The 20391-nt window shown below is 45.9% G+C and overlaps 1 protein-coding gene across 21 annotated transcripts in view; it reads right to left on the bottom strand.

The window, feature by feature from the left end:
- EHMT1 (euchromatic histone lysine methyltransferase 1) overlaps positions 1-20391 on the bottom strand; it is a 139541-nt gene that overhangs the window by 41325 nt on the left and 77825 nt on the right. For 10 of the 21 annotated variants that reach the window (XM_083422864.1, XM_083422860.1, XM_083422863.1 and 7 more), the window contains 6 exons: positions 17118-17254; positions 15398-15580; positions 12010-12090; positions 5981-6101; positions 3871-4002; positions 10-155 (listed from right to left, as the gene is read on the bottom strand). In XM_083422864.1, the coding sequence (XP_083278990.1) occupies positions 10-155; positions 3871-4002; positions 5981-6101; positions 12010-12090; positions 15398-15580; positions 17118-17254 (800 nt within the window). Of the gene's footprint in view, positions 1-9; positions 156-3870; positions 4003-5980; positions 6102-11630; positions 11778-12009; positions 12091-15397; positions 15581-17117; positions 17255-20391 lie in introns of all 21 variants that reach the window. The other 11 variants (XM_083422873.1, XM_083422875.1, XM_083422876.1 and 8 more) reach the window with 3 other exon arrangements.

Here is a 20391-nt window from a genome sequence, read left to right on the forward strand (position 1 = left end):
GGACACCACCTCCTTGTCCACACTCTCGGTTGCCATGCACTGGTTATTGGCTAGTGTGGTGATCTCCCGGCTTTTGGGAGTTTCCATTCGACAGCTACAGAGAGGTGCTTCCTGAAGGCTGTCTGTTTCCACTGCTCCAGGGCCATTGGAAAGACCTGCAGGAAAAAGCAACACACACACAAAGAGTAAGTAAAGCACCCAACTCTCCTGCAATCCACATAAGGAGACTGAGAAGGGAGGGAAACCTCAGCACAGTGGTAACACAGGTCACTAGCTGGCAACTTCATTTTTATTTTGGTCAAGGCCAGGCTTCCTCAAACTCAGCCCTCCAGATGTTTTGGGACTACAATTCCCATCATCCCTGACCACTGGTCCTGTTAGCTAGCTAGGGATCATGGGAGTTGTAGGCCAAAAACATCTGGAGCGCTGAGGTTGAGGAAGCCTGGTCAAGGCTGTGTAAGAATGTCTGACGTTCTGAAGGCCCCATATAGGCAAGACACCCCAAGCACTTTGCAATTCTTTCAGCCTGCATCTTCACATAGGCAGGCTGGCAGTCCTTCCTAGACCTACAGGATGGAAAGGATATCTAAAACTAAGTGAAGGAAGAGGAGGGGACAGTGCAGTGCAAATGCACCAGGCAGAGACAATCTGGAGCTTTTGTTGGTGAACCAGCACAGCACCAACCTTCTTGCCATCTCTCCCTTGTGATAAACAACAGTGGCCCACCTGTGGAGAGCCTAGCAAAGCTCTGACCTACACAGATGTATGGGTGTACATAATCTGACTGTTGATTCATACTCACTCCTTTTGGATTAGGTGTAAAGGTAAAGGTATCCCTGCCCATACGGGCTAGTCGTGTCCGACTCTAGGGTTGTGCGCCCATCTCACTTAAGAGGCCGGGGGCCAGCACTGTCCGGAGACACTTCCGGGTCACGTGGCCAGCGTGACAAAGCCGCATCTGGCAAGCCAGCGCAGCACACGGAACGGCGTTTACCTTCCCGCCAGTAAGCGGTCCCTATTTATCTACTTGCACCCAGGGGTGCTTTTGAACTGCTAGGTTGGCAGGCGCTGGGACCGAACGATGGTAGCGCATCCCGCCACGGGGATTCGAACTGCCGACCTTTCGATCGGCAAGCCCTAGGCGCTGAGGCTTTTACCCACAGCGCCACCCGCGTGTATAAGCTCCCTAAAGGGGGGGGGGGAATCAAGTTTGGATAGGACCCAAACAAATGGCATCATGCTACAGAAAGGGGATTGTGACTAAAGGTCAGGAAGAACTTTCTGATGGCAAGAGCTGTTCAACAGTGGAATGGATTCCCTCAGAAGGTGCTGGACTGAGGCTTTTAAGCAGAGATTAGATGGCTATCTGTCATGTATGCATTAGTTGATATTCTGGCACTGCAGGGGGCTGGACTAGATGACCCTTGGGATCCCCTCCAATACCACCATTCTATGGTTCCACTTAAGTCTCTACAGTCTTCCAAGCTCTAGCCTATTTCAATCAAAGTCGGGATACCTGAAGCAACCCAGGGGGGAAAGCTATTCTCCTTCACTATTCACCACTGAACTGAATTTCCTGCAAAACGCAGTGATGGCCACCCGCTTCAACGGCTTAAAAGGGAAGCTGGAAAAAACACATGAAGCATAAGGCTTGTCAAGGGCCTTGACAATCATGATACCTGTATACTACACTCATTATCATAGGCAGTATGCCCCTGCATACCAGTTGTTAAGGGAGCAAAAACCAGGTCCTGCTTGCTGGCTCAGGAAGAACATTAGAAGTTGCCTTATATTATGCAGTGGCCTTATAACAAGACAGAACCATTGGTGCATATAGCTCAGTCTATACTGATTGACAGCAGATCTCCAGGGCTTCAGACAACCAATGCTCCCAGTGCTGAGGATGCTGGGGATTCAACCTGGGCCTTCCTGCATGCAAAGCAGATGAGCTATGATTCACTGAGCTACAGCCTTCCCTGCAGGCAACACACCTACACTATAAAAATAGGCCTGGTGACTCAGTCTCATGCTCTGCAGAATGCCTAGAGCCATGCGGAGTTTCCAGTGCCAGCATGAGATAACTCAGGTCCCGCTTGTGGGTTTCCCAGAGACATCAGGTTGGCCAGTGAGACAACAGGATGCTGCCCCTTTGGCCCGCTCCAGCAAGACTATTTCTTACATTCTTATACAGCCTTTCTTTCCCTTTTATTTTATTTTCGTTTTTTTTCTAATCCGAACAATGCTCAAAACTAGATTTGTTTTGGAGGACTCTTTATGTTTGCAATTGGATGATACAGAGGCCATTAAAAAAATGAATTGTTAAACCGGTCCATCATTTCCTGGATCAGGTTTTCAACAGCTGCCACTTGAAATCAATGTACTGGTCGTAGCGTTGGTGCAAGCACCCCTCTTGAAATCAATGTTATTTGTCTCATCAAGCTCCTCTCCAGAGGTAACAACCGCAGGAAGGAGGAGGAGGGAGGAGAGGAGAGGGCAGATTTTTCTGAATCGCTTTTCTTAAGCATAAAAGCATTGTGGAGCATGCATCGTTAAGAGTCTGCTCAGCCTACTGCAGCCTAACTGGGTGAACAGGTTACAAACAAGCACTATCATCAACAAAAGAACATGGGAAACATAAGGGTGAAGGTCCAAATGGAATTCTGCACCCATCCATACATTCTTATGAACTGCCTTATAAACAAGTCAGACTCCTGGGTCCACCTCTTGTTTACACTGACTGGCAGCAGCTCTCCAGGATTTCAGACAGGGTTATCTTCCTGCCTAACCTGGAGGTACTGGGGATTGAACTGGGAACCCTCTTGCATGGTCTGCAGATATTCTACTCACTGTCATTGTACTTCTCCAAACAAACCTTGCAAGACTGACCTTTTGTCCATCTTGTTTTTGTCTACACTGACTGACAGCAGCTCACCAGGAATTCAGATGGGCTGCTTCCTAGCCCTGCCGGGAACTGAATCCAGGACCTTTGGCATGCAAAACAGATGCTCTACTGCAGCACTGCGGCCTTTCTGTGAGACACAAGCAAGTGCATTCCTATCTACTGGAGCTGTGAACTTGTAATTTGAGCCTGTTGACCCAGGTCCTGCCCTCTGGAACATAGGAAACTGCTTCCTACAGAGCCAGCCCACTGGTCCAGAAGCAGGTGCTGCATCACAGAGCCACGGACCTTCTTAAATGCAAAAGGTGGCACCCAGCCAATACTATGCGGGAATGGCACAGCTCCTGCCCAGATGAAAAGGCTGCATTGCCAGACTGCCTTGAGCAGTGGCTCAGTGACGCCCCAGCCAGACTGCCAGGAATCTCCCATCTGCTCTACAAAGCGGTCCTCTGGCATGCGTCAGCTGTGTGCCACCTTCTACTTCTCTGAAGGAGCCCTTCTGGAATTTTGTCACATGCCTCCTGCCTGAGAACAGGGAGCAGCACTGGAGGAAACCGGAAGGGGAGAACAACTCTTTCTTTTCTTGGCAAGGGGAAAACAGAAAGCAAAAAACGAAGACACGGCCAAGGGGACAAAGCCACAGGGATTAGTCAAATTGTCTAAGATCACAACTGCACCCAGAAGTGTTCCAAAGCTTTAACGCTCCCCAGGATATTCCCATCAGCGTTATTTCCTGCAGTATCCACACAAATACACACACACACACACTGCTGGGTCAAAGGTGATCTACTAGCTGCTCTCCTTTGCTCTAGTCTCACTCTCCATTTGATCCATTGATATGCCTTTTTGGCCTCTTCTCATTCTCAATATTGGCAGCCACCAGGGGGCATCATCTTAATACAGAGAAATGAAATCCAAGGAAACAAAGAACCAAAATGGTACATGGCCATATTTAGAACGCTGACACTCACCTTCTGATTGCGAAGATAGAATTCCCTTCACTCGGAGATCCAAGGAATCGAGAGAGACTTCCATGTACTCCATGTTATTCTCCACCCCAGTTCCTTCTCCACTGTCTAAGGAAGACTTGTAGGCTTCCGAACCTGGGTTTAAAATATACACATATTTATATAGCAAGGAAAAGAACTATGCATGTATGTGTGTGTCTCTCTCCCTCTCTCTCTTAAAGGCCACATTCATCTCTAGCAGACTGTATGCAGGCTACAGGCTGATGGATCTCTAGCAAATACAGATGCTAATAGAATAATTAAAATGCAACAACTGGGCCAATTGATCTTTCCAGCCCTTCTTCCTACTCTCTCTGCCTGAATAAGGCAGATTTCACCCCACCCTTGCACTGTTTTTTGGGAGAGGGGAAAAAAAGGTGCCAGCTACCAGGAGGAGAGGTCCTCCCTTTCAGACACATCTGTCTGCTGCTGCACTGCATTAGCAGCAGAAACGTGGATGAGAAAGAGGAAGGGATAAGGACCTGGGCTTGCCTTGACTCAACCTACACACCCTGATGCAAAAGATCTCAGCAATGCTTAAAAAGAGACCCAATGGTGTAGAAAACAAGATGAAGGGGACAGGAGACATCTGGCTCAAGGCAAAAAAAAAAAAAAGGAGTGTTCAGAGCCAATTGTACAGTTTCTCAATGAGCAAAGCAGCGTTTGCTAATGAAAACGAATGTGAGAACCTCTAGCAGGGATTTAGTTCATGCCTCTTTTTCCTATTTGCTCCTTCCAAGAGACAAGTGCACACACACACACTCCCCTCCTCGCCCCAAAATATTTTGCCCTCCTCCCTCCAACAAAGCACAATGCCAGCCTAGTGAGTCAGGAGATCTAGAGCCAGACATTAACCCTGCAGGGGTTTTGTTTTTTTAAGCCTCTTCTTTCTCCTAAAATTGTGTCATTGTCCAAGAGCCAGTATGAGGAGGGAATAAATGCACTGAGCTACTTGAGGGTCACCGATCAGATACTGAACGACCAAAGCGGTTTTTACCAAGCGTTGGTGAAAGGATAAGAGACAGACTGGGGAGGGCCTGCAGAACTTTTCCCCAAAGCCCTGTGAGATCTTGAGCCTCTTGGGAGAAGAGTATTGCCCTCACCCATGGAGGATACTACCTCTTCCAATCATTTCTCTATAAGCAAAGGTTTGCCGGACACACCAGTTGCCCTTCTCAGCCCAGGAGAGGAAAGTCAAAGCAACACTGCTTGGGAAGCAAAAGCCTTAGCTCAGCGGAACAGCTTCTGCTTTGCACACAGAAGGTTCCAGGTTCAATCCCTGGCGTGTCTAGTTAGGACTGGGAAACACTCCCTGCATCAAATTCTGTACAGCCACTGCCAGTCTATGTAGGCAACAATACCAAGGTTGATGGACCATTGGTCTGACTCAGTACAAGGCAGCTTTCTATGTTCCTTAAAAAGAATGAAAGAGTAGACCCCCTGGCTCCTAAGCGCAAGTCCCAGAGCAGCAACTACTTTGCTTAAAAAGCCACCTTTGAAGTTTTGGGGACGGGAGAAATGGCAAATGGGAAGGGCTGAGTCTTATCTCATCTCCTTCTGAACATTACTACTCTTGCATCTTGGCTGGAAACTGAGGAGTATTCCTCATGATGGCTCTGTGGTCTCAGTTTTGGATCCCCTATCCTAAGCCAATCTGCTTGTGCTCCCTTTGCAAAGGAAATGAAGGAGGAAAGAACTTGCTCAGCCCCCATCTGCGCTATACATTTATAGCCACATCACATCACTTTAAACAGCCATGGCTTCCCACAAAGAATCCCGGGAGTTGTAGTTTGTTAAGGGGGCAGAGAGTTGTTCCCATCACAGAGCTACAATTCCTAGCTACCTGGGGAAAGGAATGGATTGTTAAAACTGCTCTTCGGTGGGAATAGGGAGTCTCCTAACAACTCCCAGCGCCCTTAATAAACTGCAGTTCAAAGGGATATTTGGGGGGAGAAGCCATGGCTGCTTAAAGTGGCATGATGCTACTTTAAATGTATAGTATGACTGGGGCCTCCACTGAACAAAAACTACTGGGGTGAAGGGATAGAAAATAAGACACATTTGATCCTGTTACCCAATGCACCAGCTTGTTTCTTTTTACTCCTCCGCCTCCTCTTCCGGGTGGGTTTCAGCCAGGGACTCTCCATCTTGCCTTTCTTCTTCATCACCTTCTTCTTGAGGCTGGATTCCGAACTCTGCAAAAACCACAGGAGGCATCTGCTTCAGGAAAGCAGTGGCCTGACTGATCCTAAGCTATGCCCTTCACCTTTCTTTGTGATTAGTAGGCAACAGGAGAGAGGCAATGCTCTCAGAAGCACCTGAGTTTTTAAAAAGCCCAACGTATTTCAGAAATACAATCCTCTACTCTCCCCCCTACCCACCAGGGGCAATAGGAAAGCTTGAGCCTCTTGAGTCTTGCCTAGATCAGGGGTTCCTAAGCTGTGGCCCATGAACCACATGGTGGTCTTGGAGCTTCATTCAGCTGGTCCTTAGCCTGACTATTCAATATTCATACTGTATTATTATTATTATTATTATTATTATTATTAAATTTGCCTCTCCCTTCACCATTTTCAGGTCAGCCACAGAGACTGGCACATCTTGTGTTGCGTAATATAGTTCCTTCCATGAAAATACCACAGAACTGCCACCACATGCCAAGGTAGTACAAAGAGATCTGCAAGCTTGGAAAGAAATCACTATAGTCTCAGACTCATTCCTGTATTCTGCTTCCTTTGTAGCCAAACTTGTGTGTATCCAGCCAATCCAACTTCTCTGCCAAGAGAAACCTAATGCTACCAATGGCTACTTGCCATGACATCTATGTTCTACCTACACTGTCAGAGGGAGTATGCCTCTTCTCATCAGCTGCCGGAAACCACAGGAGGGGAAAGTCTGGTTGGCCTGATTTAGCAGGGCTTTTCTTAAGTTCTAAAACTGCTTTCTGTGGCATCTTGAGGTCCTTCGGAATCTTATCAGGGACTTCTTGATGAGAAGATCAGCTCCACCTGTCAGGGACCTGAAGACTCTCTCTTGGAACTTTATGATGGTTCAGATTTTTAACTGCAAGGTGGTTTGGGAGAATATCTACCTGGGCTGAGAAGTGGATGGTGATGGATCCGGAGAAGTAAGGCTCGCGTGGGCTTACCAGAGGCATCTGACTGGTCACTTTGAGAACAGGATGCTGGACTAGGTGGGCCACTGGCCTGATCCATATGATGTGATGTAAGCAACTTTGCCCAACCTCACTTATTTTGCACTTTATTTTATCATGTAATCTTTACTATTCAGGGCAGGCGCATAGTATAAAAGCATTTTACTTCTGGTTTCTAGCCGCATATTTGTTCCTTTAAAAATATTTTTGCCCCACTCTTCTGCTGAAAAAGAACTTTATAAAGCACCCAATAATCAAAAGTAATCACAGAGAGATGATAGATATAATCATTACAAATAAAATGCTGATCAGCAAAGCACAAGAAAGGAGCAAAACCAAAGAGCAACAAATCCAGACAATCTGTCTTCATGTGTTCATTATTTAGCAAAATGTGCATGAGCAGGAATAAGTCACAGGGGGCCTCCAGAAAATTCAGATGCACATGCTTTTGGTGAAACCCAGCTTGCCGTGACAATGGGACCCAGAACTGTGATTAACATTAGATTGGTTAATTTTCAAAAGCTTGCTTCAGAAACCATGGTTTGAAACTGGCTTGTTTTACACTAGCCACAGTAAATGTTAACCACAATTTGTCAAACAAAGCAACACAACAAACTGCAGTTAACCAAAAGCAGAAAAAAATCTGAACTGCTCCCCTTGTATGTGTGTGGGAGGAGAGGGGAAAGGAGAGTAAACCAAGGAGTCACTGCGGCTCATTTGTGCCTGTGCATAGCGCATACTCACAAAGCTATGGTTTAGAATGTGGTGTCAACCAGGCCATACTGGGTTGCACCATGGTTTATGAAGGTCATTCACTTACCTCTTATCACCTTCAGCATTTAGATCCATGTCTCTTTTAACTGCTCTTCTCGATTAAGTCTTGATACCCAAAACTATGGTTTAATGTTGATTCACCTAAAGGGATCTTTTATCCTGGTAAGGTAAAGGTAAAGGTACCCCTGCCTGTACGGGCCAGTCTTGACAGACTCTAGGGTTGTGTGCTCATCTCACTCTAGAGGCCGGGAGCCAGCGCTGTCCGCAGACACTTCCGGGTCACGTGGCCAGTGTGACAAAGCTGCTCCGGCGAACCGGCACCAGAGCAGCACATGGAAACACCGTTTACCTTCCCACTATAAAGCGGTACCTATTTATCTACTTGCACTTAAGGGTGCTTTCGAACTGCTAGGTGGGCAGGAGCTGGGACCGAACGACGGGAGCTCACCCCGTCACGGGGATTCAAACCGCTGACCATGCGATCGGCAAGTCCTAGGTGCTGAGGTTTTACCCACAGCGTCACCCGTGTCCCTTTATCCTGGTAAGCCACCATTAAACCACAGATCCCTGGTTTTAATGCAATGAGGAAATGAAGTTTGAGCAAGGATCCCAGCACTAAAGCCAGTAAGCAAAAGAGGAGTGCATAGGCACCTATTAATTCCCAACCATGGTTTAAGAAGCCAGGATCATCATGTCAGGAACAGGCCAGATGGTTACCACCCAGGAAAAAAAGAACACTGAAATAACAATGTCTTAAAATGTAAGAGGAGAACCTCTTGTTGTTATTGTACTGCAGATCACCCAGCTATTTTCCAGCAGATCCTAATCTATGCTCTGCTTATCCCTGCCCATATTTATGAGCACAGACTGGGCCTTGTACTGAAAAGGAAGACTACAGCTGCAGCCTGATCATCAGTACAGCAGGCATTCAATACTGGGCAGTCTGACTCAACTTACTAATAGGCAAAACTCGCCCTTCCAGAGAAATTCAAGCTTCAGGTGTTTTCACATGGGCAAAGGACTCTGCTCCATTGGAACAAAAATTTGCAAATAGGACATTTATCTCATATCTACATTTATTATTTTTTAATAATAATTTTTATTAAATATTTTCATGAATTACGAAAGAATGTGCAATGTCTCTCTTTTTTTGTTCAGATTATAAAGTCTTTTGGTTACATTGAATGTAAGACAATATGGTATCTGGAGGTATCCTATCTGCATTTATAACCGTTTAAAACAAGGCTAAACCAAAGGAGTAAAAAAGAAAATCCTTAACTGTCTGTCAGCTAACTCATGGGGAAAAGGTGTTATCCTGTTGCACAATTATATGCACTTAAGTCCCACTGAATAGATTTTTTTAAAAAGAAAGCCCAGGTCTGGGCAGAACTGTAGCCGAAATATTTCAGGATGGGCTGATTACAACCTCTTTTGATGCTTAAATGAAGGGTGGCAAATCTTAGGGGCCTGGGGTCTGAATGTGGCCCTCCAAGCCTCTTCCTCTGGCCCCTGAGACTCTCCCCAGGGCACATCTCCTTTTCAACCACACCCCTCTGGTTCTCCTCGTCTCTGCTCCTTTCAGGTTCCCATGTCATGTTGAGCCAAGCCATGGTTTGGCTAAGGTCTCTGGTTTGTTAATCGTGAGCTGCAGCCAAGTTTTTTTCTTGAGAGGCAAGCGCTTAACCACAAGTCCCAGGTTCAGGAGACATATTAAGCCAAACCTTGATTAGCTCAGCAAAGTGCAACAATAAAAAAGTCCAGAGAGGAGCAAAGTGATTGAAAACTGCATTCTGGGAGCCCTCATACTTGTGCATTTCACTAAACCAGGAAGGCTGAAGGAGTTCACTGATTAAAATCAACAAGACTTTTAATACCAGATGAAAATCCACCCCACCACTCAATTAATCAGCACATTCAACACAAAGGGGGGAAAAAGATCAAACAAAATTCCTGGAGATCATTCAGCTGTGGTTAGGAGGACAAGAAACAAGCCCTGTGTTTGTGTGCTGTCTCCTCCCATCACTTACTCAGCTTAATTAATAATTTAAGGATTTAATCAAACCATAGTTTACAGTTACACCAGAACCCGTAAAGTCTGCTTTCCGTGAGTACTCTAAACCAGGAACAAACTGTGGTTTGCCATCTTGGTTTGGAGGGCTTGTTTAAACCGTTCAGTAAGCCAAGACTGGTCTCAGGTCTGAGTCTTCAAACCGCGGAACTGGAAATGTTAAGCCTATATGTATCTAGTGGATTAGATTCTGGTAACACAATACCAGTTCAACAAGAGAACATTTTAACAGTTCAACTTGTGTGCAACTAATGGAAACAAATGCTGTTTCATTTTTAATATTCTCCTGCAAAAGTAAAGTATTTATCACTTTCCATAAACAGTTTCGGTAATATATTAATTTGTGCAAATTTTTAAATTAATAATTGTTAAAACCAGCTTACTGATTCACTAAGAATTCTTTAATCAGTTGACAGGTCTCAGATCTGTTACAAACATTGAGTAGCAAATGCATTTTGTGCCTGTATTAACACTACATCAAACGAAGAACTTAACTGGAAAAACAAGGCTGCAAGCTTGTGCACACTTTCCTAAGAGTAAGCCCCAATGAATACAGTGGAATTTACTTCTGAGGGAACACGCATAAAACTGCACTGTGGAAATCTTATCCAGAAGTACATTCTCAGTATTTTGTTGGGGACGTACATCCACACCCAAACCACAGTTAACTGGTTCAGATATAGCTGCAAACTATGGCTTGAGGCAAGCAGGACAATATTCATCTTTGCAATCAATCTACCAATATGCCTTACCACTGATTTTATCAAGGTACAGCAACTTGCCCAATGCAAGCCAAACAGGCTCTGTGTCAGAGCAAGCATTCAAACCTGGGACCCCCTGTATTCAAACCCAACAAAAGTCTTTATGCTTCGGGATTCCAGTGCAGCTCCCATTGCTTGAAACCAGCAAAGAAGGCGAAGAAAGGGAAAACGGCTGAATCAAAGGCCAAAGCAGAATTTGAAACATGAGAAAGAAAAGCACATGGGGAAATTGTGCATATACAGTGGTACCCCGCAAGACGAATGCCTCGCAAGACGGAAAACCCGCTAGACGAAAGGGTTTTCCGTTTTTCGATGCGCTTCGCAGGACGAATTTCCCTATGGGCTTGCTTCGCAAGACGAAAATGTCTTGCGAGTCTTGAGATTTTTTTTCGCTCCCCACCCCCTTTTTCTAAGGCACTAAGCTGCTAATAGCCTTTTAGCAGCTAATCCGCTAATCCCTTAAGCCTTTAATAGCCGCTAAACCGCTAATAGCGCTAATCCGCTAATAGGGTTGCTTCGCAAGACGAAAAAACCGCTAGACGAAGAGACTCGCGGAACGAATTAATTTCGTCTTGCGAGGCACCGCTTTATATATATATATGGGATGTGGTGCGGTATACTACAGTGCCTGTGATGCGGTGCGTTTGTGTCTTCAATTGAAGCACCCAGTCATCAGGAACCAGAGTCTTACCTCCTGAATCCCTTGTGCTATGCCATCTAGTGCTCTCCTACAAACCTGTCTAAGTGCCACAGTACAAGGGAACTACCCCCTAGGCTGCAGTAAGCATCGGCTGATCATCTACAGGCCAATCCTGGCTCTCTGAGGCTGATAAAAGCCATTGCCACAGGGTTTCCCTCATCAGTCTGCGCAATTTGGGTCACTATGAGCAGCAGCAACAGCAGCAGCAGCAGCAGCAGCAGCAGCAACAACAACAACAACAGTAGCAGCAGACTCCTGGTGCCTTGCCTTGCCTCCCGTGAAAGATGGCCCTGGATAGTCCCTGTTTGGACCAAGCCCCTGCTTCTGTCCTGCTTGCTCCAGCCTCGACCATGCCTGTCTGGACCACGCCCTTGTCTTGGCATCTGGCAAGCAAGGGCAGACCCCTGCTGAGGCCTAACAAGAAATCAATAAACTTATATTGTAACACAGAACTGTTTAGAAGGTGAAAACATTGTTTGAAACCCATAAAAGCAGGCAGAGCAACTGGGTAAAAAATAATAATGTTTGCTTTGTTTTTAAATGTTATTATCAGGAAGAATGCTGAGCCTTGCATGGGTGTTCCTCACCATCATTCTTGGTGCACACATAAACTGAGGTGGGAAGGCATACAGGAGGAACAGCTCACCAAGTCAGACTCGTCACCGTCTTCCTCATCTTCCCCGGAGTCTACAGAGTCTTGCTCATCCTCAGACTCGCCATGGACAATCTGTGGTGGCCAAAGGAAAGTGAGCAAGAAAGTAAATTAGATGAGAAAAGCTGTCGCCCACTTAAAGAACCAAGGCTGCTAGCTTATGCTAGGTCAGATTATTTGTTTTTACCTAGCACAGAATTGTCCACATTTGACTCAGAAGCAACTTGCTGGGTGCAGCAAACCAACAGCTGCATCCAGTATTGTGAAAAACACACCTTAATATAGATTTATGTTTTATACCAACTACCGTAAGTGAAGTATCTTACTTCTTAAAATGTGTTTTAGTATGTTTCAATAGGAATATGTTGTCATTTTATTAGTCTTAATTATTACTTTTAGTAATCTCTACTTGTAAATAGTGAACAGAGTTGTTTTTTTTTTAAGTTCATGTAAATTCTGTTACCTGGCTTAGATTTTGTAACCTTGCTTTGTTCTGCTTTGGTTGAAGGACTAATGCAATAGAAGTTGCTTGTGTTTGTGCTTTAGTCGTGCTCAGAGAAGACTCATTGAAATTCATGCATATGACTAACATAGATCCACTAAGTTCCACTGGGTCCTCGTAGACCATAGTTGGCTACAACCCTAAATTGGGTGTTCTCCTTAAATTTGCACACACACAAAGCAGGTTTCAGGTGCACATGTGAAAATACACACTCATGGTCCCTGGTTCTGGTTCCTAGGTATTTATTTTATTCGTTTTGTTCACCCTCCCTGTGGAATGCCCTCCCACCAGATATCAAGGAGATAAATTAACTAGACTATAAAGAATTTTTAGAAGGCAGTCCTGTATCGCGAAGTTTTAAACGTTTGATGTTTTATTATGTATGTGCAGTATGTCGCCCAGAGTGGCTGGGGCAACCCAGCCAGATGAGTGGGGCATAAGTAATAAAATTATTAAATAAAAATAATAGCAGCAGCACACAGCTTGGAATGCACCTTCAGGCTTGTGTGGCATGTGGCAGCCATGAATCATCTACACTGCAGTTCTAATTGAGGAACTGTTTTCCTCCCTTTATCAGTAGTTTACACCAGAAACCAAACCGCAGATACTCCCAAGGCAGAGATTCCATTCCAGGGAAGATGCCAGAGCAACTCCTACACAGCAGCACCAAGCCTCAAGGCTCACTCCCGCTGGCAGAAGCTTATATCTAGGCAACAGGTCAGTATTGATGTGGTCTTGATGCTTAATTCCAATCAGCAAAATAAGCCTTGTTGCATTTTGCGGGCAGCTGTGTTTTTGCATTGTATGTTGTTCTTCAGAGATTAGATAGTGAAGCCAGAACAGCCCAGAGGCCAGAGCTGCTGCAGAATGCCACGGACCGGGTAGCAAGTTGTGCTCCTTATTGGGCACATCTGTCACACATGGGCAAATTTAACGATATTTGGAACTTATTTTTATAAACACTGTATTAGGTTTAAAAGTAGGTTAACTACAGTAAAAAACTTGTAATGTTTATGAGCTCTGTTTTGGTTTGGTTTTGGTATTGCATGTGAGTATATGGGTGTCATTTTTCCACCCCAACCCTCACAAAACCAGGGGAAGGAATCAGCACTGAGCCACTGAGCCTTCTGCCTCTTTCACCTCCATTGTAGATGTTGTGGTGCATGGACTGAATAGTCGTTTTGGGTGTTGCAGTGGTTAAGAATGGATGTTCCTTAGGGATGCTGTATTGGCTAGAGTGCTGGAATTTGATCTGGGTTGGCCCGGATTGAAATCCCCACTCAGGTGTGAAGCTCACTCAGCCTAACCTACCTCGAAGGGATGTTGTGAGGATAAAAAAAACAAGGAGGTTGAGAACAGTGTACACCATGTTTAGCTCCTTGGAGTGGAAAGGTGGGACATAAATGCAATAAATGAGTAAATAAATTTGGGTCCAACTGAACCAATAATCACCAATACATCTCTCTTTACTGCTTTATGCTTCAAATTTTAAAAGATCCAACTGAAGGTGGCTAGGGGAGAAGGAGAAAAAAAGAGAGAGATCAAATCTGCCATAAACTTTTCACCTCCTGATTAAAAGAAGCCTTTTGTCAATTTATTGTACAGGTTTTCACAGATTAAATCTGCATATGTTTGCATGCAGATTGGAAATTCTTAAAGGTGGGGAGTGGAATCAAGTTTCTATTTAATTTTTTTTAAGATAATGCCCCCACCCCACATATTGCAGTGGGAACTCTCAGAGAAGAATGGCTGCCTCCCGTATAAGGGCTTCTTTTTTAAGGTGGAAGCAGACTTCTGGCATTTTATTTAAATTTCATTAAAGCCACCCAAGGAAAACTTTTGCTTTCTCCTTGAGGGGCAGAATAGATTTTGAAAATGAAGCAATGTGAAGATGGACAGCTGCCATCCACAATGATGATTTACAAATGTGCACTTGTTTTGGAAACGTTTAAGGACTATTAGATTGGTTTTTGTCATTTATGCCCCCGTGAATCTCTAGGGCTTTAAGCTAATCAGACTGGTGACTATGCAGAGGAGTAAGTGATGGCATGGAAGGGGGTGAGAAATGCAGCTTGCAAATCTAATATACCTCTTTAATAAAACATTGTTTTTTTTAATGTGGCAATTAAAACAAGTATTTAAAAATAACGAGCCTGTGCTCCAATTTATCCAGGACTTTTAAAAAAGAATGAACAAAATATTTTAACTGACCCATCAACCCAATTAGAATCATAGAATCATAGAATCATAGAGTTGGAAGAGACCACAAGGGCCATCGAGTCCAACCCCCTGCCAAGCAGGAAACACCTTTATTATTAACTGACATAATATTGCAGCTCCCATTTCCTCCTTGAAACACCTGGATATAACAACATCTGGAGAACACTCAGGCACCCGAGACCTTGAAGGTGGTGGTGGAAAGCACCTTTGTGCTACACCACAAACTCTTGCTTCACCTTGTCGCTTCCTTTAAAGGTAAAGGTAAAGAGACCCCTGACCATTAGGTCCAGTCGTGACCGACTCTGGGGTTGCGGCGCTCATCTCGCTTTATTGACCGAGGGAGCCATCGTACAGCTCATGTGGCCAGCATGACTAAGCCACTTCTGGTGAACCAGAGCAGCACACAGAAACGCCACTTACCTTCCTGCCAGAGCGGTACCTATTTATCTACCTGCACTTTGACGTGCTTTTGAACTGCTAGGTTCACAGGAGCAGGGACTGAGCAACGGGAGCTCACCGTCACGGGGATTCGAACCGCCAGCCTTCTGGCACAAGGCCTAGGCTCTGTGGTTTAACCCACAGCGCCACCCGCATACTCCCACCTATATTGATCAAAGTTAAAAGTTGTTCTCAAGCATCTCAAACAAGCATTCAAATCACCTTTCTGGCACGGCTGCCATCAACAAGTCCCTCCTTAGCCATTCTGTTCTCCTCTGCAGGGAAGGCAGCCTGCTGCTCACTTCCACGTTCATTGTCTTCTTCCAGTTCATCTGAGTCCTCGTCTTCAGAATCCGCATCTAAGCTCTCCCCGTTCACATGAGGGCTAGAATCACCCTTTTCAACCTGAACGCACCCATGTGGACAAACAGTTAAATTGAAAGGGAAGTGAACACATTTTTCAGGCTGAGGGCCACATTCACTGGTGGGAACCTTCTGAGGGCCACGGTGAAGACGCAGTGGCTTCAAGCAGCAAAAGAGAATGCCACACCCCTGCACAAACCTCTCCATACAGGAAGCAAGAGGCCTTACCACAGTTCAATCACACATTCCAGCCAGGCAAAAGTACTTGAGGAAGGCATGGAGCAGAGCTGGTGAGGACTGCGTCTTGCAAAGAGCCCTGAATCCCAGGCAGAAAAGTCAGGAGGGCTCAATTTGGCCACCAGGGTCAAGGTTTCCCTCCCCTGCTACAAATATATACAGATTCCACTTTGCATTAAACCAGGGGCAATGAGCCCGTAGTCCTCCAGATGTTGTTTGTCTCCAATTCCCATCAGCCCCAACTAGCAAGGGATGATAGGAACTGGAGTCCAACCACACCTGGAGGCCTAAAGGTTTCCCACTCCTTGTTTGCTTATTTCAGGCTGCAGTCATGTAAACCAGGAGCAGGGAATGTCAGTGGGCCCCCATCACACCTCACCATTGCCCATACTAACTGATGCTGGTGGTGAGTTGGAGCCTAATGACAAGCAGAGGGCCACAGAGGTCCCCCTACCCTGTCTGTAAGGTAAAGGGACCCCTGACCATTAGGTCCTGTCGTGACCGACTCTGGGGTTGCAGAGCTCATCTCGCTCTATAGGTAGAGGGAGCCGGCGTTTGTCAGCAGACAGCTTCTGGATCATGTGGCCAGCATGACTAAGCAGCTTCTGGTAAACCAGAGCAGCGCACAGAAACGCCATTTACCTTCCTGCCGGAGTGGTACCTATTTATCTACTTGCACTTCATGCTTTCGAACTGCTAGGTTGGCAGGAGCAGGGACCGAGCAACGGGAGCTCACCCCGTCACGGGGATTCAAACTGCTGACCTTCTGATCAGCAAGTCCTAGGCTCTGTGGTTTAACCCACAGCGCCACCCGCGTGCCTACCCTGTCTGTACTGACCAAAGTTGGGACGGAGACATATGCACACTGCCCTGAGCAAACTGGAGAAAGGGTAAGCTTAAAATGCAATAGCAAAGTAATTAAAAATGAAGAGGTCTACAACTAGGCTTACTGAATATATATAATCATTTTATGGGTTGACCATGGGTGCTCCCCTGTCTTCCTTTTCTCCACAAATATCTGCAGGGGCTGTTAACCCTCACAAACCACATGCAGGCTTCCCATTGGGGCATCACTGTGAGATGGAGGGATGCTGGCCTAGATGGGCCTTTGCTCCAATCCAGCAGAACCACTGGGTTCTTAAGAAAGCAGACCCAAAAACAGTGTATCGCCTGTTGTGATAAATCACATTTCTTCTAAAAGAAACAATTCCCTGGATTATACAGCCACACTGCACAAAGAGAAGTTCCTTGCTGATCTGGACCACCATCTCCAGCTACGAAAGTAGCTGACACCACTTTCCATTCATCCACCAAGCACCTCACTCTCTTCCACAGCCCTCACCTTGCCACCTGAAGTGGAATGGGCAAGGCTCCTGAACATCTCAATCATAGTCCTCTGTTTCAAAACTTTGGTCTTTTTCTTGGGAACCAGGCTGTACGTTCCCATTCTTCGCTTCTTCTTCCTAGATACTGAAGCAGCTGGACGGGAGGGACAAAAGAGAAAATAATCAGGAGGCAGAAAGTAGGGTGCAGAAACACAAGAAGGTATATGAGCCTCCCTGAGGGTGGGTGGATCAGATGCAGTATCCAACAGTTAATTCAGTAAACAGCTAATTAACATATTTTTCGCTCTATAAGACGCACCAGACCACAAGACGCACCTAGTTTTTGGAGGAGGAGAACAAGAAAAAAAATTTCTGAATCCCAGAAGCCAGAACAGCAAGAGGGATCACTGTGCAGTGAAAGCAGCAATCCCTCTTGCTGTTCTGGCTTCTGGGATAGCTCCGCAGCCCGCATTCGCTCCATAAGACGCACACACATTTCTCCTTACTTTTTAGGAGGGGAAAAGTGAGTCTTATAAAGCAAAAAATACGGTAAGTACAAAGGAACACACAATCAAACACCAAGTCCCATTTTCACTTGGCGGAGCTGCACTGCTCACCTGGCCTCTGGTTGCACTGCAGCTGCTTACCAGGAGATTGGGGGGCAAGTGAGGAGGTCAGGAGCCCTGCATTGTTTCTTTGCATTATACTGACCTTGCCATTCCCCCTCTACAATTCTCAGAAGAAGAAAAGACTGTTCAATCACTCCAGGCATTGTAGCTCTGTGAGATACAACAACTCTCAGCTCCTTTAAGAAACTACAGTTCCCAGAATTCTGTGGGGGAAGTAATGGCTGCTTAAAGTGATCTCACAGTGCTTTAAATGCACTCTTAGGTAAATACAGTGGTGCCTCGCAAGACGAAAAGAATCCGTTCCGTGAGTCTCTTCGTCTTGCGGTTTTTTTGTCTTGCGAAGCAAGCCCATTAGCGGATTGGCGCTATTAGCAGTTTAAGGGCTATTAACGGCTATTAAAGGCTTAAGGGATTAGCGGATTAGCTGCTAAAAGGCTATTAGCAGCTTAGCGCTTTAGAAAAAGGGGTTGGGGAGCGGGGAAAAACCTCAAGAATCGCAAGACATTTTCGTCTTGCGAAGCAAGCCCATAGAGAAATTTGTCCTGCGAAGCACCTCTGAAAACGGAAAACCCTTTCGTCTTGCGGGTTTTCCGTCTTGCGAGGCATTCGTCTTGCGGGGCACCACTGTACGGCCTTGAGGACAAGCAAAGCAACTGATTAAAAGTTATTAAAAGGCAACATCCAACTAATGAAAATCTGCATCATACAGTTGGCATCCATCTGTCTTGGGAGACAATGGAGGAGTGCACATTTAGGGGTGATGTCAAGCCTCTTCATGATAAAGATGCAGGCTGTGTCCAATGGCAGTTTCACTCCTCCCACACCACCAAAAAGTTTCCCCAATGCAGAATAGAAATTAGGCTGTGATGCAAAGAATTTGCTGCCTCCCCAAATCCAGAGATTCCCTGATGCAGCTCTCCTCTCGAGATTTTCAAAGCACAGGTGAAAGCATAGGTGGTGTTTCTCAAACTTGGATCACCAGCTGTTGTTGGATGACAACTCTCATCACTCCTGACCGCTGGTCCTGCTGGCTAGTCTGAGAAACAGTGGCATAAGGAATCTCTGGATTTAGGGAGGAGAAAGAGTGGGACAGCAGAGGTTGGAGTTAACAGTAGGTAAAGGACCCTCGGACAGCTGTCTAGTAGAATTTTGACGCGGGTGGCGCTGTGGGTTAAACCACAGAGCCTAGGGCTTGCTAATCAGAAGGTCGGCGGTTCAAATCCCCACAACAGGGTGAGCTCCCATTGCTCAGTCCCTGCTCCTGCCAACCTAGCAGTTTGAAAGCACGCCAAAGTGCAAGTAGATAAATACATACCGCTCCGGCAGGAATGTAAATAGTGTTTCCATGCGCTGCTCTGGTTTGCCAGAAGCAGCTTAGTCATGCTGCCCGCATGACCTGAAAACTGTACACCGGCTCTCTCAGCCAATAAGGTGAGATGAGCACCACAACCCCAGAGTCAGTCACAGCTGGACCTAACGGTCAGGGGTCTTTTTACCTTTACTTTTAAAGGTAAAGGACCCTTGGATGGTTGTCTAGTAGAATTTGACTACAGAGTGTGGCACTTATCTCTGCTTTCAGACCGAAGGAGCCGGTGTTTGTCCACAGACAGCTTTCCAGGTCATGTGGCCAGCATGACCAAACCGCTTCTGGTGCAACAGGAGGCCATGACGGAAGCCAGAGCACACAGAAATGCCGTTTACCTTCTCCCCGCAGTGGCACCTATTTATCTGCTGGTATGCTTTCAAACTGCTAGGTTGGCAGAAGCTGGGACAAAGCAATGGGAGCTCACCCTGTCACACGTATTCGAACTGCCGACCTTACAATCAGCAAGCCCAAGAGGCTCAGTGGTTTATAGACCACAGCGCCACTGAATTCCTTCCAAGAAGTTGGAGGAGAATGCCCCATATACAAGAGGCAATTAAAGGAGACACAAAAGGTTCACAGTCCACATTAATGTGAGGTATGTATGGGCCCTTAGAATCCAAGGCTGTATCTGCATCATACTTTTAAAGCACTAATGTACAACTCAAACAGTAATGGCTTCCCCCTAAGAATCCTGGGAGCTGTAGTTTGTTAAGGGTTCTGAGAACTACTGGGGCACCTCTGCTCCTTGCATAGAGGAAAGGGGAAACTGATTGTTTCCTGGGGAAACACACATGTAAGAGTTGGTGGAGGAGTAAAAAGAAACAAGCATTAGGTAAGAGGATTAGATGTGCCTTGTTTTTCACCCCTCCTCCAATGCCAGCTGCTGAGAACTGCAAGTGTGAAGAGAGCATTATTACGCTCGGTTCTGCTCGCAAGCTTCCCAAAGGTATCTGGCTGGCCACTGTTTGAAGAGGACGCTGGACTAAAGGGCTTCATCCAGCAGGTCTCTGCTTCTTTTCTTATGGCAGTTCTTATTTGTCAGGATCTTGGCTGGGGAGGGAAGGGTTTAAGCTTCCCCTTCTTTCATTTGAAAATACACAAGACACAAAGACTGTTACATTTAAAAAACAACAGCAGACGAACCCCGGGACCTTCTTTTTATTGGTGTGTTAAGCCAAATTTGTCCCTCATTTAAGCTTTAGGTGCATGGAACTTCAGCTCCACCTCCACAATGTTCCAGCAATTTTCTGCTTAAATTGCAAGGGCTGATAATCCAATCAAAGGGGACAGATGGCG

The sequence above is a fragment of the Podarcis tiliguerta genome (genome assembly GCF_965153285.1).
Source record: "Podarcis tiliguerta genome assembly, chromosome: Z".
In the NCBI taxonomy this organism is placed as follows: domain Eukaryota; kingdom Metazoa; phylum Chordata; class Lepidosauria; order Squamata; family Lacertidae; genus Podarcis; species Podarcis tiliguerta.